Here is a 15,339-nt window from a genome sequence, read left to right on the forward strand (position 1 = left end):
GCCACTCCTCCCATGTCACAGCTTCCTGTCCCTGGATTGAGGAGGTTCGCTGTGCAGGGAGGGATCTGGATCTCAGGGTCCAAAGAACATGCTCCACTACTGCTCTTCTTTGATGACAGTGAGATCCCTCCTCCTCCTATAAAGTGAGCTGGCTCATTTGATACCCATGCAGGAGTCCCAAGTTTTTACAATCACAATGAACTCTGTTAACAATCATTCACAACTGAAGCACATCATGCACTCAGTATCTTCTCCCACCTTCTCTTACCCAGACCCAGAAGGAAGAAATCGTTTGGTGAGAGTTGGAAAGACTATGGCTAGAAGAGCCATAAAGCAATTCACTGTGTGCACTGCATAAAGCAAATGTACTTTATTCAAACATGGATATCGGAGAATTAGGTGTATAACACATATTGAAGTAATTTGTTCATTTCCCACCAAGATCTGTTTCTTTGAGACTAGCATCATGTTTTAAAATAAATGTGTCTGATGCTACAGATACTATGAGTAAGTTCTTTCCTGGACAGCAGATCGTGTTATAGAAGCTGGGTCTCATTTATCACTGTATTTCAAGCATTCGAGCAATATGCAACAACAACAGAATATTTGCTGAATCAATTCATCACTAAAGAAATAGTCACGAATAATTTTAAATAACCTTGTATTAAACTCAGTCATTATAAATATTTTGCTCATTTAAACCTTTTACCTTTATTTTTCTCTGCCCCTTCCACTATGCCCCCTGTACCCCATGCCCACTGGCACCTAGATACACACATGCACACATACAAAGTAACATTTGATTTACAGAGATACATGTAGTCATGAATATAGTTTTTGATGGTAACATTTCTCTGCTTTTGAATTTGAACTGATACTACTTTTTATTATAACCATTTATTATTTTTAAAACTCAATTAAATGAATACCTTTTTTTTCACTTTAAGTTCTACAGAGGATTCACTTGTAGGTTTTCTTTGAGAAGTATCCATAAACCAGAATGGATGATTTCTTTTGAGCCAGCCTGAGACATAGTCAGAGTCCTTTCCAAATCCAGGATTCTCCACTCAGCTACCGCTGCTGCCCACAGTTTTAAGGGATTGTTTTAGGAAGATTTAGCTGCTGAGATCTTTAGAAGAAACTTATTTTAAAATTTATTTTAAGTTTTTATTGTGAATTGAGTTTACATGGGAGAACATCAGTTTCACGTTCATTGTTTCATTATGATGATTACAATCTCCTCCGTGTATCATCATTCAGCTGTATTTGCTTTTATTCCCTCTGGTTTTTTTTTTTGTTTGTTTGTTGTTGTTGTTGTTTTGTTTTGAGGTGGGGGAATGTACACTTAAACACTCAGGAATATATAATAATTTAAACAACCAAAGGGCACATTGTGCAAGCCTGCCTCCTGGCCGCCAGTGCTCAGAGACCTCAGCTACTCCCTCTGTCCATGTCCTCATCTCTGCCTCCATCTCAAAATGTGGAACACTTCATGAATTTGTGTGTCATCCTTGCTCAGGGACCATGCTCATCTTCTCTGTATCATTCCAATTTTAGTATAGGTGCTGCCGAAGCAAGCACTAGAAGAAACTTTTGAAATTACTCAAGTAATAGGTAAATACCGTCTTATAAAATTATACAAATATACAAGGGGGCTTCAAAAAATTCATGGAACATATCCATTATATTTCAATTCTGTTTTTCCATGACTTTTTGAAGTCCCCTCATATATACACCCACTCCTCACTTGTCAGTGTGATTAGATTCCAAAGACCAGGTCATTATACAAAAATTAACATTATGCCAGCATGGAGGATAAGCAGAACAGATCACATATGGAGGATGACTACATCATTACATCACTGCCAAGTTAGAGCATTACCTAACTGCAATGCCATTGAGAATCCTGGCCCAGCCATGCTGGGACAGTGAATAAGGAAGAACATAGAAGAACTGATGCATCTGAGTTATGGTGTTGGAGGAGAATATTGCAAGTACCATGTATGAGGGTGCTTCAAAAGACTGTGGAAAGATGGAATTCAAAGACACTGGGATTTGTCCACAAACTTTCTGAAACCCCCTCATATAACCTTAATTAACCATCATAGCCACCAATGCTCTTGCCTCCCACCTCAGTGTTCCTTACTGCCAGATTTATGACATTAATGTACAAAGTAGTCTGATAGTAGAATTTTAACTATGGCTATAAGTGAAGACTATCAGATAAGAGATCATCAATAAATGAAAAACAATTGTCCTACTTCAGCTCTATCACTGTTAAGTCCACTTCTCTCCCCAAAAATAATCAGCACTAATTTATATATATTAACAACCTGTGATACGCAGATGATACAACCTTGCTTGCTGACAGTGAAAAGGACTTAAAATACAGATGAAGATCAAAGACCACAGTCTTTGGTATGGATTGCATCTCAATGTAAAGAAAACAAAAATCCTCACCACTGGACCAATAAGAGAAAAGACTGAGGTTGTCAAAGACTTCATTGGGCTCAGCTCAAGTATCAACACTCATGGAAGCAGCAGTCAAGAAATCAAATGGCTTATTGCATTGGGCAAATCTGCTGCACAAGATCTCTTTTAAAGAGTTGGAGAGCAAAGATGGCAGTTTGAGGATTAATTAATGTATGCCTGATTCAAGCCATGGTATTTTCAATAACCTCGTGTGTATGCGAAAGTTGGACGGTAAATAAGGAAGACCATAGAAGAATTGATGCATTTAAGTTATGGTGTTGGAGGAGAATACTGAAATACCATGGGCTGTCAAAAGAACAAACAGATCTGTGTTGGAAGAAGTCCAGCCAGAGTGCTCCTTGGAAGCCAGGATGGACAAACTTCATCTCTCATACTTCGGGCGTATTATCAGGAGGAACCAGTCACTGGAGAAGAAGATCATGTTTGATAAAGTGGAGGATCTTAGAAAAAGAGGAAGACCCCACCCCCATGAGATGGACTGGCACAGTGGCAGCACCAATGGGCTCAGGCATAGCAATGATGGTGAGGTTGGCCGAGGACTGGGCAGTGTTCCGTTCTGTTGTGTGTGTAAGTTCCCACCCATAGTAATCCTATGTATAGGACAGAGTAGAACAGCCCCGTGGATTATTTGGGCTGTTGTCTTTATGGGAGCAGAATATAGTGTTAAATAATAAAAAAGAGTTTCAGTACAACTCATTTTTGAAATATTACCATGTGGACGCATATCTGTTTACCTGATTCTTTTAACTGCAGCATCATGTTCTGTAATATAGATGTACTTAGTTCATTTAAATGTTTCTTAATACATGGATGTTTAGTGTGTTTCCACTGTTTCTCAGTTATGAAGAATGTCACAATGAACATCTTTGCCCTTGTCTTTTTCTGAAAATACATAAGTATTTCTGTAGAAAACTTCCTTTGAATTAGAATTGCTGGGTAGAAAACATGCACATTAAAATTCTGACAGATATTCCAATTTCTTCCTTCCAAAAAGCGATACCAATTTACCCTTTTACCAAAGGGAGATGAAATTAACCCTGTCCTTGCTTCTTTGCCTAAACTAGATATTGCCGTTTTTTGAAATAGACAACGGGATGCCATCTTAGTGTTGCTTTCAATGACAGCATTGATTCCCCCTGAGGTTGAGTATTGTGTGCTGATGAGAGCTATGCTCACCCTCTCCCCTCTGAGTCTAAGTGGCCTTTTGCCATCCTGTTTCAGATGCTCACTACCTTACCTGTAGAACCCAGGAATGTGCCGAGACAACTCGGAGTGGGCCCTTTGCACGTTCCATTGACATCAGCTCCCTGGTTGTGCAGGATGAATATATCTTCATTCAGGTAAGTACAGGAAGGCCTGTCTGTGGGAGAGGGGGCATGCATAGGAGAAGGCAGCTGCATATTGGGGAAATGGGGATGCTTTCCCTGAGCTTGGGAAGATGTGGAGTTGTGGGCAGTTCCCTCCTTCTCACTAGGGACCCAGAGAATCTATGTGGCTTGAAAGGTTTCTGTTTCCCTACTTGATTACAAGCTGCCAGCCTCAAGAATGTTTTTTGTTGTCGTTGTTTTGAACTTCCCCTAGTTCTCTTGGTAAATCAGTGTCCTTATCATTGTCTTTTAAGAATTATTTGATAATGTTAAGATGCTTGCCTGTCTTTTGAATCTTGGTTTCCCTGGCATATCATTATAAAATAGACACTTGAGGGGGAGAGAAAGGAATAGCCAGAAATATCACCGTAGAAAGCTTATATGCCTGTCTTCTGCCTATAACTGATTGGGATACCTAAAACGAGGCTACAACATACCCAGTGAAGGAGGCTTCCTGTGGAGCCTCTGCATTGCATAAGGCCATAGGTGGAATCCTGAACCCCATCCAGAATCTTCTGAGGTGGGAAATTTCCACTTGAAAGGAAAGCAGACCAGCCTGGAGTGGCTAGAAGAACAGAAGATACTTCTTAAAAGAAAGACCAACAGGAAAAATACAAAACAATGATGGCAGTCCAACTGATTACTACAAGAACAAGCAAGTTGCTTGCCCAGGAGACATCAAGGTAAGTGGTCGGGTCCCCTCAGGACAAACCCCTTTCCAAGACTAAGACTCAATGGGAATACATGCTCGCTGTGATTGGTGACCATGTTCATCACTGATAAGGGGAAGTGAGGGAAAAACAGCAATGAAGCTGCTAGCTAAGCCCTACAATGTTCAATAGATTCCTATGAACCCAGGTGGAGACCTGGTTGACCAACAGTGTGGCAAGACCTGGGGACTCTTGGGCCAAGAGTCAGTGACATAGCCACAGAGAACTAGAGTGGAGAGTGAAGCATCCAGCTGATAAGAAGAAAGGGCATTTGCATAAGAACACCCACACTTGCAGATAATACCCATTTACTGGCTTCAATGAGTGGATGATCAGAACTCAACTAGAAGAAACAAGAGTGAAAAAAGTAATCTGATACAATCTGATGAACTTGACTTACACCTATGGATGCAGTAGCTCAAAAGAGGGAACAAATCTTTATAGTGAGTATCATTCCTAACCCCTCCATTCACAGAGTATACAGGAATGGGCAACTTGGACGTTGGCTACCTGAAGTGGGGGGCTACAAAGGCAAGAAGGGACTGGCTTACAAGCTTTCAAGAGGGTGTGGAGGAAGGTAGAATCTCCACTGAGTAGTATCCAGTCTGTCTGGGTGGGGCTGATGAATGCGGATATGTGGGACAGGATTGCAGGGTATACGCTTTGGTTGGATGATGATGCATGGAGAGGATTGTAAACATGGCAAGGAAACAATATACGATAGGATGAATGTAAAGCTAATGTTCGCCCATATAAATGGTCACATAATTCACAATAAAACATTAAAAAAAAAGAGAAATTTATAACTGAAAAAAAACCAAAAGAATTATTTGAACACGTTTTTACAAAATACCCCATACTTGGCACTCTTCTTGGCCCTTTTTTGATACTCACTGACTTGGCAATCCTATGTTTCTGGGTACCATCCATGTGTATAATTCTCAAATCAGTGACAGGCCTCCCCCAGATCTTAACAGAGGGGGCCACAGGTAAAATGAAATCAGCAGATTGCCTATGAACTTGAGCAGTTTGTCTTCCTGCACTCTTGATCAGTTCGCTTAAGGTCAAAACATGGAAGTGAGCCTATGTCACTGGATGAAATGAATGTAAATTAAATGACACAGCCGCTGCTAATATCAGTTATTTCTCAAATGTTTCATTACATTCCCATTGTTACAGTTCCAGTCATTTCTAAAGTAGGAGCAGAGGCTTGCTTTATAGATTTGCTAATCTGATTGCTCTTTTGTTAATGCTAATACTGCTTATAATGAGAATCAGTGCAAAATTGTTTCTGAAAACAATATGACTTAGAATTCAAAACGTTTGTTTGTTTGTTTCTTCACTTTCCTCCTTTGTGTGAATAGTGTTTTTTTATAACTCTGCAAGGAGATATCCTCACTATTTTATTTATTTATTTTTACTATTTTGAAACATTAATTTATTTTACGAGGAGCCAACAGAAATTTGTCTTTCACTTGATGTCTATTTTTCTTTTATTCAATGAAGTTTTATTGGTTGACTACTACTTATAAGGAGCTCTGGTAACATAGTGATTACGAATCGGGCTGCGAACCTTAAGGTCAGTAGTTTGAAACTACCAGTTGTTCCACGGGAGACAGATGAGGCTTTCTGCTCCCGTAAAGATTTATAGCCTTGAAAACCCTGTACAGGGTCGCTATGACTCAGAACCAACTCCACAGCGCATAACAACCAAACCACTACTTATCAGGAGTCCTGGATGATGCTTTAGAGTAAGCACTGGACCACAAGCTCTGTTTGAACTGCAAGGTCAGCAGTTAAAACTCACCGCTGCTCCTCAGAAATCATATACAAGGTTGTTATGAGTCGAAACTGACTCCACGCACTTAACAATAACTACTTGCCAAGTGAGCTCTGGTAGCATAGTTGATTATGAATAGGATTTCTAACTTCAACAGTTCAAAACTACCAGCCACTCCACAGGAGAAAGATGAGGCTTTCTATTCACGTAAAGATTTACAGCCTCAGAAACCCTATACAGTCACTATGAGTCAGAACTGACTCGAGGGCACTTAACCACAACTGTTTGCCAAGCCTAATGTTCTAAATGCTGAGGACAAGACAATGAACCAAATAAACTCCCTGACTTAGTAAAGCTTACACTCTAATTGGAGAGATAACTATATCTACACACACATATGTATAGTGTGATATGTATGTCCACATAGACATAGATATGAAAGATTGTGAGGTATGGGTGGTAAGAGCACATAGTTTAGAGGCCAATGGCCAGCATTTATTCAGAATTTGGTCTGCTACATTTAGGTATGCGCCTCCTTTGATTCATTCATAAAAAGGGAATGATCATAGTACCTCCTTCATAAGTTGATTTGAGGATTGCATTTGTTTATTCTACATGTAAGACACTAAAGCAGTGTTTGGAAACATTGTTAAGTGCTGGCAAGACGTTTCTAACTCCTAGTGACTCTATATAGCGTGTCTGAGGAGTAGTTGTTAGGTTTAGAAGCACCAACCTTGTAGTTAGCAAGTCCACTACTTACTCTACATCAGTTCTCCTAGTATTAAATCAGTGTTTGCTGTCTGTCCTTCTGTCATCTGCTGTCATGTATGTTTCCATTGATAAAATATAGAAGATGTGATTAGAGGCATGAAGAAGTGATTACAGTCTTTTCCAGGAAGGCATGGAAGGCCTCCTACAATGTACTCAATCTTAGATGGTTGGACAAGAGCTCATTGAGGGTGCAGCATAGTCAGAAGGAACAAGGGGCAGGTGTGCCAGGTCTTACACTGCCTTGACCCCACATGGAGGTATGGAGTGGACAGTTAGCTATATGAAGCTGGATTCAGAAACAGGAGTGGTAGGAAGGCCAGCCCAGAGATATCAATCGGAGGGATTTCAGCATATGGAGGAATCCTGGTGTGGCGCTGAGGGTTAATGCTTACTTATGCTTTGTTGACTATGCGAAGACTTTGGACTATGTGGATCATAACAAACCACGGAGAACGTTGCAAAGAATGGGCATTCCAGAACACTTAATTGTGCTCACGAGTAACCTATACATAGATCAAGAGGCGGCTGTTAGAACAGAACTAGGGGCTACTCAATGCTTTAAAGTCAGGATTAATGCACTGGACTGCAAAGTCAGTTTGAACTTCTAGTTCAGCAGTTCAAGCACACCAGCCACTCCTCGGAAACCCTATACAGAATTGCTATGGATTGGAACTGACTCGACAACACTTAACAACAACAGGCATATAGATGGTATTTTGAAGCTAGAAAGTAAAAATCACTTGGTAGTGGCTGTGTACCATGGAGTCGGTTCTGACTTACAGCAACCCTGAGCAGGGTTTCCAAGGCTGTATATCTTTATGGGAGCAGAAAGCCTCTTCTTTCTCCCATGGAACAGATGGTAGTTTCAAACTGCTGACGTTGAGGTTTGCAGCCCGATTCATAACCACTACACTACCGGAGCTCCTTAAAAATCACTTAGGGAGTGAACATAGATAGAGAAGAAAAATGATCCAAATACCGGGCATCAAAGCATTGCAACAGAGTTCAGAGAAATGAAAAAGAACTAGCAAATGAGATCAGAAAGGCCAGTTTAGAGATGGGGTCGGAAAGGCAGCACAGTTGTAGGTCCCACAGGGCTTGAAGGCCAGTTTAAGAACTTTAGCTTGCACTACAAATGAGATGGGAAGCAATGGAATAGAAAAATGTCCAAAATATTGCAGAGACCAATAAGCATGAGGAAAGCATTGAGTTTCAGTAATCATCACATTTGTGCAAATTGAATGATATTGTTTGTGTTTGCTACTATCAGCTCTCTAAGATTAAAATAAAAGATCAACAAAGTTGCAAGTAAATGTTTGCACATATAGTAAGTGCAATTGTAAATCAGTTCCTTCCTTCTCATATATGAGTTTTGCCTTGTGCCGTGATTTATGTGAGAGATATGTTCTGACTGATGATATTGTTTTCAGTTTCATTGCATCTTTTCATTTATTAATTCTCAAGATACTATTTTTTTCCCAATAGGAGGTAATTGTTATCATGACTAATTGCGATTGTCATAACTGTAAAGGTAGAAGTTATGTAACAAAAGGGGGGAGTAGTTTATCTTGCATTCCAGGAACAGAGAACCCTAGAACCATCAAGAGTGAAGAACAGGAATGGCACATGAGGTCCTAACCAGAGAAGCAGTGACAGAGATAGAGACAGAGGTGATGGTCTAGAGAGAGAGAGCAGCTGAGAACTCTAGACTCAGGGAAAGAGAAAGGCTGTGTGCTGGTAGACAGGAAGTTAGCTTGCAAAATGTGCCCTTTGTTTGTTTAAATGATTGTATATTCCTGAGTGTTTTTCTGTATATCCAGGGAAAAAGAAGAAGGAATAGAGGCAAATACTGTTGGCCTGTTGGCCAATGGCGCATGCAAGAGATTGTAATCATTTCAATGAAGCAAAGTGTGATTGGTTGAGTGTAAAACTGACTTTCTGCAATGGAAATTGAAAAAAAAAGAACAAATAAATCTGTCTTGGAGAAAGTACAACCAAAATGTTCCTCAGAAGCCAGGATGACAAGACTTTGTCTTTCATGCTTCAGACAATCTCTGGAGAAGGACATCATGCTTGGTAAAGTGGAAGGTCAGCAAAAAAGAGGAAGACCCCCAATGAGATGGATTGACACAGTGGCAACAGCAATGAGCTCAAGCATAACATTGTGAGGTTGGCGCAGGACTGGGCCGTGTTTTGTTCTGTCGTACATACGGTTGCTTTAAGTCAGAACTGACCTAATGGCACCTAACAAAAGCAACGACTATTACCCTGAGACCAAACCAGATAAAATATCACAAGAAAAGGACATTTCATAGCAAATGCACAAAAATCCTTCTCAAAATACTAATGTTGTTATTGTTAGGTATCATCGAGTCAGTACCGACTCATAGCGACCTTATGCACAGCAGAACCAAACACTGCCCGATCCTGGGCCAACCTCACTACTGTTGCCACGCGTGAGCCCATTGATGCTGCTACTTGGCCAATCCATCTTGCTGGGGGTCTTCCTCTTTTTCTCTGACCCACCACCTTACCAAAATACTAATTTTGTTGTTAAGTACTGTGGAGTCAGTTCTGACTCATAGTGACCCTGCATAGGGTTTCTGAGGCTGTAAATCTTTACAGGAGCAGAAAGCCTCATCTTTCTCCCAAGGAACAGCTGGTAGTTTCAAACTGCCGACCTTGAGGTTAGCAGCCCAATTCATAACCACTATGCTACCAGAGCTCCTTATACAACACATCAAATCAAGCAGTACCTATATAAAAAGGGTAAGCGCTGTGAACAAGGTGAGTTTGACCCAGGAATACAAGGAAGGCTTACCTCCTACAATCTGACAGTATATTTATTTCACCACGTGCTGGAATTCACTGTTGGTCTGGGGATTGTTGTTGTTGGGTGCCATCAAGTCAACCCCAACTCATAGCAACCCTGGATAGGGTTTTCTAGGGATGGCTGTTGGTTTGAACTGCTAACCTTCGGGGTAGCAGTCCACTGCTGATCCTACAGTGCCACACCAGGACTCAGTGGTGTGGGGGTAGAATGGTGGTTACGTGGGAGAATGCTTGCTTTCCATGCTGAAGACCTGGGTCAAAATGTCTCAAATGCATGTCAGTGGAGGCTTATGTGTTACTATGATGGCAAACAAGCTTCAGTGGAACTTCCAGTCTAAAGATAGACTAGGAAGAAAGACCTGGTGATCTCTTCTGCAAACAGCCAATGAAATTCTATGTGGACTATGGTGGTTGTTACATGGATGTGAACACTTTCGCCCTTGAAATAGTGTAGTTGATTAAATATGACGTATATCTTAATCCCAAAAAAAGATACTATGTTTTCTTTGCTTTCCTGATTATATGTTTCTTTCATAATTTTGAATTCCTGTATGTAATTTTTTCCAACTGCTTAATGAGTATAATTTCATATAATATACTAAACCTTAATTTCTGGATAATATCTGTTACTTTCCTTTTATGAAAAGTCATAATATTAGTACATCCCACTACAGTAAATCCATGGGCTGACATGGTGGCTACAGCAATGGGCTCAAACCTAACAATTGTGAGGCTGATGCCGGGCCAGGCAGCGTTTTGTTTCCCTGTACTTAGAATCACTATGAATCAGTACCTCAGAACAATGATGCAGCCAATCTTCCTCTCGTTCCCTTTCATCTCTCCATTACCCAGTTTGGGTTAATTACATTATTTCCTAGTGTGTTTACATTTATTGGTGTTATTACGTGCCTTCAAGTTGGTTCCAACTCATAGCAACCTTGTGCACAACAGGATGAAACATCGCCTTGTCCTATGCCATCCTTAAAGTTATTCGGACACTTGAGCCCATTGCTGCTGCCACTGTGCCGACACATCTCCCTGGGGGGAGGGGAGGTCGCCCTCTCTTTTTATTAACTCCCACTTTACCAAGCACGAAGTCCTTCTTCAAGGACTGGTTCTCCTGATAGCATGATCAAAGTATGAGAGACGAAGTCTAAGCGTAAAAGATGAAATCTCACCATCTTATTTCTAAGGAGCATTATGGCTGCCCTTCTTCCAAGACAGAATTGTTTGCTCTTCTAGACATCACTGATACTTTGAATATTCTTCTCTTACACCACAATTCAAATGCATCAAATTTTCTACAGTCATCCTTAGTCGTTGTCCAACTTTCACATCTGTATGAGGTGATTGAAAATACCATGGCCTGGACCAGGCACCCTTTAGTCCTCACACTGAAATCTTTGCTCTTGAATGCATTAATGAGGTCTTGTGCAGCAGATTTGCCTAGTGTAAATTATTTGATTCTTGACTGTTGCTTCCAGGAGTGTTGATTGTGGATCCAAGCAAAATAAAGTCTTTGACACCTTCAATCTTTTCACTGTTTATCATGCTGTTATTTTTTGGTCCACTTGTGATGATTTTTGTTTTCTTTACTGAAAGCTATAGACTTTGATCTTCATCAGTAAGTATTTTAAGTCCTCTTTGCTTTCAACAAGCAAGGTTGTATCCTCTGCATATCTTAGGTTCTTAATGAGTCTTCCTCCAGTCCTGATGCCACATTCTTATTCATTAATCTATCAGATTATTTGCTCATCATACAGATTTAAGGAGTATCATGAAAGGTTATAACCCTGGCACATACCTTTCCTGGATCCCCTAGTTTTGTTCTAACAGCCACCTCTTGGTCTATGCACAGGTTCTTCATAAGCACAATTAAGTGTTCTAGATTCAAAGCGTTCCCATTCTTTGCAATGTTATCCATAGTTTGTCATGATCCACACAGTCAAAAGTCTTTGCATAGTTGGGAAAGCATAAGTAAGTAACTTTATGGTGTTCTTTGCTTTCAGCCAAGTGTTTATATGATTATCTGAAAATATATAAAATTCTGTCAGTCCTACATATTTCAAGAATCAGAAATGAAAAAAGGTGAAAAAAATAGTATACTTTTTTGAATTCCCACAGTTCTACCCCACCCAGTCCCAGTTTTTGCTAAGTATATCATTTAGAGCATTCTGCTCTGAACCATCTTTCTAGCGTTTTTAGGAGAATATATTTACCTGTAAAACTAAAGTATTGTATTCAGCCATTGCCAGCAGTGATTTTATACTATAAATTTCCCATGTATATTTGGTTGTCTAAAGTTTGCTCTTCTGTAATGCCTTCACGAAGAGCTTATTCTTGATTATTGAATAGATGGGTTTCTTTTCCCCCTATGCTTAATATCATTTATCACAGTGTCAAATATATGTATCATTCTGTATGCTCCATTAGCTTCCAGGATGGAAAATGATTGAATGTTACTGTGTGAGACCACTCTGATAGTTTCTATTTCAAGTGTGTTGATTTACTTATTTATTTTATTATTATAAATGTTATAAATGGATTTATTTATTTTTGGTATCCCTGATAACCAAAGTCCTTTTTTCCTCATATTTGAATACCAGTTACTTTATATTAGTGTATGTCCTGTGGTTCATTATGTTGTTGTTGTTAAGGACTGTTGAGTCGTTTCCAACTCATATATATATCTACCTCATACATCATTTCCAAAGCTGTAAATCTTCGTGGGAGCAGAAAGCCTGATTAGTTATACTGCATAAATTGTCTCCCTGGAATATGCGCCTCTTTCTTCAATCAGTTTTATTTATTTATTTATCAAAATTTCTATGATTTATGTCTTGAAATATGTTTTTAGTTACAGGGTTTTTAATATCTATCTCTAATCCACTGCCATCAGGTCAGTTCCAACTGATAACAATCCTGTATGTGGTTTCTGAGAGCGTAAATCACTTTGAGGACAGACAGCCTGTTTATTCTTCCATGGAGCAGCTGCTGGGTTTGAACTGTCAAAACTGCCAACCTTGCAGTTAGCAACCCAGTCCCTAACCCCCAACACTGCTAGAGTTACTTCTTCAAGGACTTCTACAGGTTACAGAATAGACCTGAAAGGTAAAAGAGAACCACCATAGTTTTCTCGAATCTTTTTTAACTCCTCAAGCCTGTTGAGCAAAATGAAATGAAATTGAGCAATCTTGCCCCATTATCCTAGAACAAGTGTTTGTCAGTATCAGGCTCATTCTTACTGCTTTTGTTATGTTTTTTTTTGTGTGTGTGAGTTTTGTCAGCTTGGTGTGGTCTTTTTTGCTAGTCTCAAAAAAGACTATCCCTTGTATTTCTACTTTAAACTTGTCACCTTATTTTAACTCCTGGCAATATACTCAAAAATTTCACTTGCTCTCTGGAAGGGTTTTTGCTCTCTTTTTGGGTTTCCTGCCCTTTCCCCTCCTACATTTTGTCATTTTATTTTGTAATTCTTGTGCCATTTTTTAATATCTCTACATATATAACCGTTCCTCATTTGTAAATGATCTGAGCATTTCCTACCATTTCCAGGGCTCTGTTTCACTTTAACCACAATCTGCTTTGGTTCTCAGTGAGATTCTCCATAACTTCAGATTGTTCTGTCTGGGAATGGCAATGCCAGTTGGCTAGCTCTTTATCCAGCTCTGTTTCTCGCTTCTCCTTGTGGTGGATCAGACCGAGCAATGTTCTCAGTGCCAATCCTTGGATCACATTCCTTTGGTTCTAAATAATAGATGGTTAGTTTTGTCGCTTGGAGATGCCATCTCTGAAGAACTGTACATGTTTACCTTGATCTGAGATTTGACACGATCGAGTTTGGTGACTGTCTGCACCATGTTCATTCTTCAGTGCTTCTGGCTTTCCGTCACATAAATTGTGTTCCAGGGTCATAGTTTTATTAAATAGAGTTAACATTTCTTTCTTGTTTTCTTTGCTGCTCTGGGGTGATATTTGAGAAGACGAAGGGAAAGTGCTGTCATTATTTAGCCATTTAAAGCCACTTATAAACACTTATCATGTATTTTCTGAAATGTATTGCAATAGATTGTTAACTTAGTTCTTTGCTTCCAGATCATCTCCCCCAAAATCCATTCCTAACATGACTTCCAAAGTAATTTACTTAAAGTGAAAATCAATTTTCCTGTCTCCAATGGCAGCTCATTACCCAAAGGGTAAAATATAACTTCCTTAAGGTCCTCTACAATCTTGATCCCACCTTTCCCCCAGCCAGCCTCATGTGAATTCCTTATCTGCTGCCACTGCCTAGACACCTTTTGTTGTTGTTGGTGGTGGTGCTATTGAGTCATAGCGACCTCATGCACAACAGAACCAAACAGTGCCTAGTCTTGCGCCAACCTCACAATCATTGCTACATTGCTGCCACTTTGTCAGTCCATCGTATTGGGGGTCTTCCTCTTTTTCACTGACCCTCCACTTTACCAAGATTATGTCCTTCTCCAGGGACTGGTCCCTCCTGATAATATGTGAAAAGTATGAGAGACTGCAGCGTCCGACAATCGGCTATTCTCTGTGGCCTGCACAGAGAGATTAAACCCGAGTAGGGACTATGGGAGATTAAAATAAAAAGGAAGACACAAGACACAAAAGAAATAAGTAAAGTTGGAACCAGGTGGGATGCAGCACTCTGATTGAGATACTGTGACTCAGACCAAGTGCAGCAAGTTGCTTTCATACACAGCTCAAGGGGAGGTGCTTGCGGGAGGGTAAGGAGTACAAGAACAGCTTGTACTGAAAGAGCAAGCAGTAAGTGGAACTTAATCAGAAAAACTGTAACATGTGGTAGCTAGCCGGAACACAGATTAGAGCAGCTAGAATGTTGTGCAGGCTGAGCCGCAGGACATGGCTGTGTACAAGGAAAGACCTTGCAAGTTCCCTGTCCCCTGAGGCAGCCCTGCAAGTTCCTCAGGGTGCAGCTTGACTTGGATACAGCCCTAGTTTCTGGACCATAACTGTTCAGTTGCAATCCTTCTGTTAAACTACCCCCAAGTCAGGGACCTTCGGCTCAGCTGCTCCCAACAGGACATGAATTATGACCATCTTATCTTCTAAGAAGCATTCTAGCTGTACTTCTTCCAAAACAGACTTGTTTGTTCTTCTGTAAGTCCATGGTACTTTTAATATTCTCCTCCAACACCATAACTCAAATGCATCAGTTCTTCTAAGGTCTTCCGTATTAATTGTGCAACTTTCACATGCATATGAGGCTATTGAAAATACCATAGATTAGATCAGGTGCACCTTAGTTGGCAAAGTAACTTCTTTGCTCTTGAACACTTTAAAGAGGTCTTGTGCAGCAGATTTGCCTAATTCAATATACCGTTTGATTTCTTTTTTTTTTTTT

General features: G+C 40.1%; 1 protein-coding gene across 1 annotated transcript in view; it reads left to right on the plus strand.

Annotated features, from left to right (window-relative positions):
* SORCS3 (sortilin-related VPS10 domain containing receptor 3) overlaps positions 1-15,339 on the plus strand; it is an 863,487-nt gene that overhangs the window by 670,507 nt on the left and 177,641 nt on the right. Inside the window, exon 7 of the mRNA XM_006831323.1 lies at positions 3,715-3,833. Coding sequence (XP_006831386.1) covers positions 3,715-3,833 — 119 coding nt within the window. The remainder of the gene's footprint in view (positions 1-3,714; positions 3,834-15,339) is intronic.

Source organism: Chrysochloris asiatica, unplaced genomic scaffold, assembly GCF_000296735.1.
Source record: "Chrysochloris asiatica unplaced genomic scaffold, ChrAsi1.0 scaffold00003, whole genome shotgun sequence".
Taxonomy (NCBI): Eukaryota; Metazoa; Chordata; class Mammalia; order Afrosoricida; family Chrysochloridae; genus Chrysochloris; species Chrysochloris asiatica.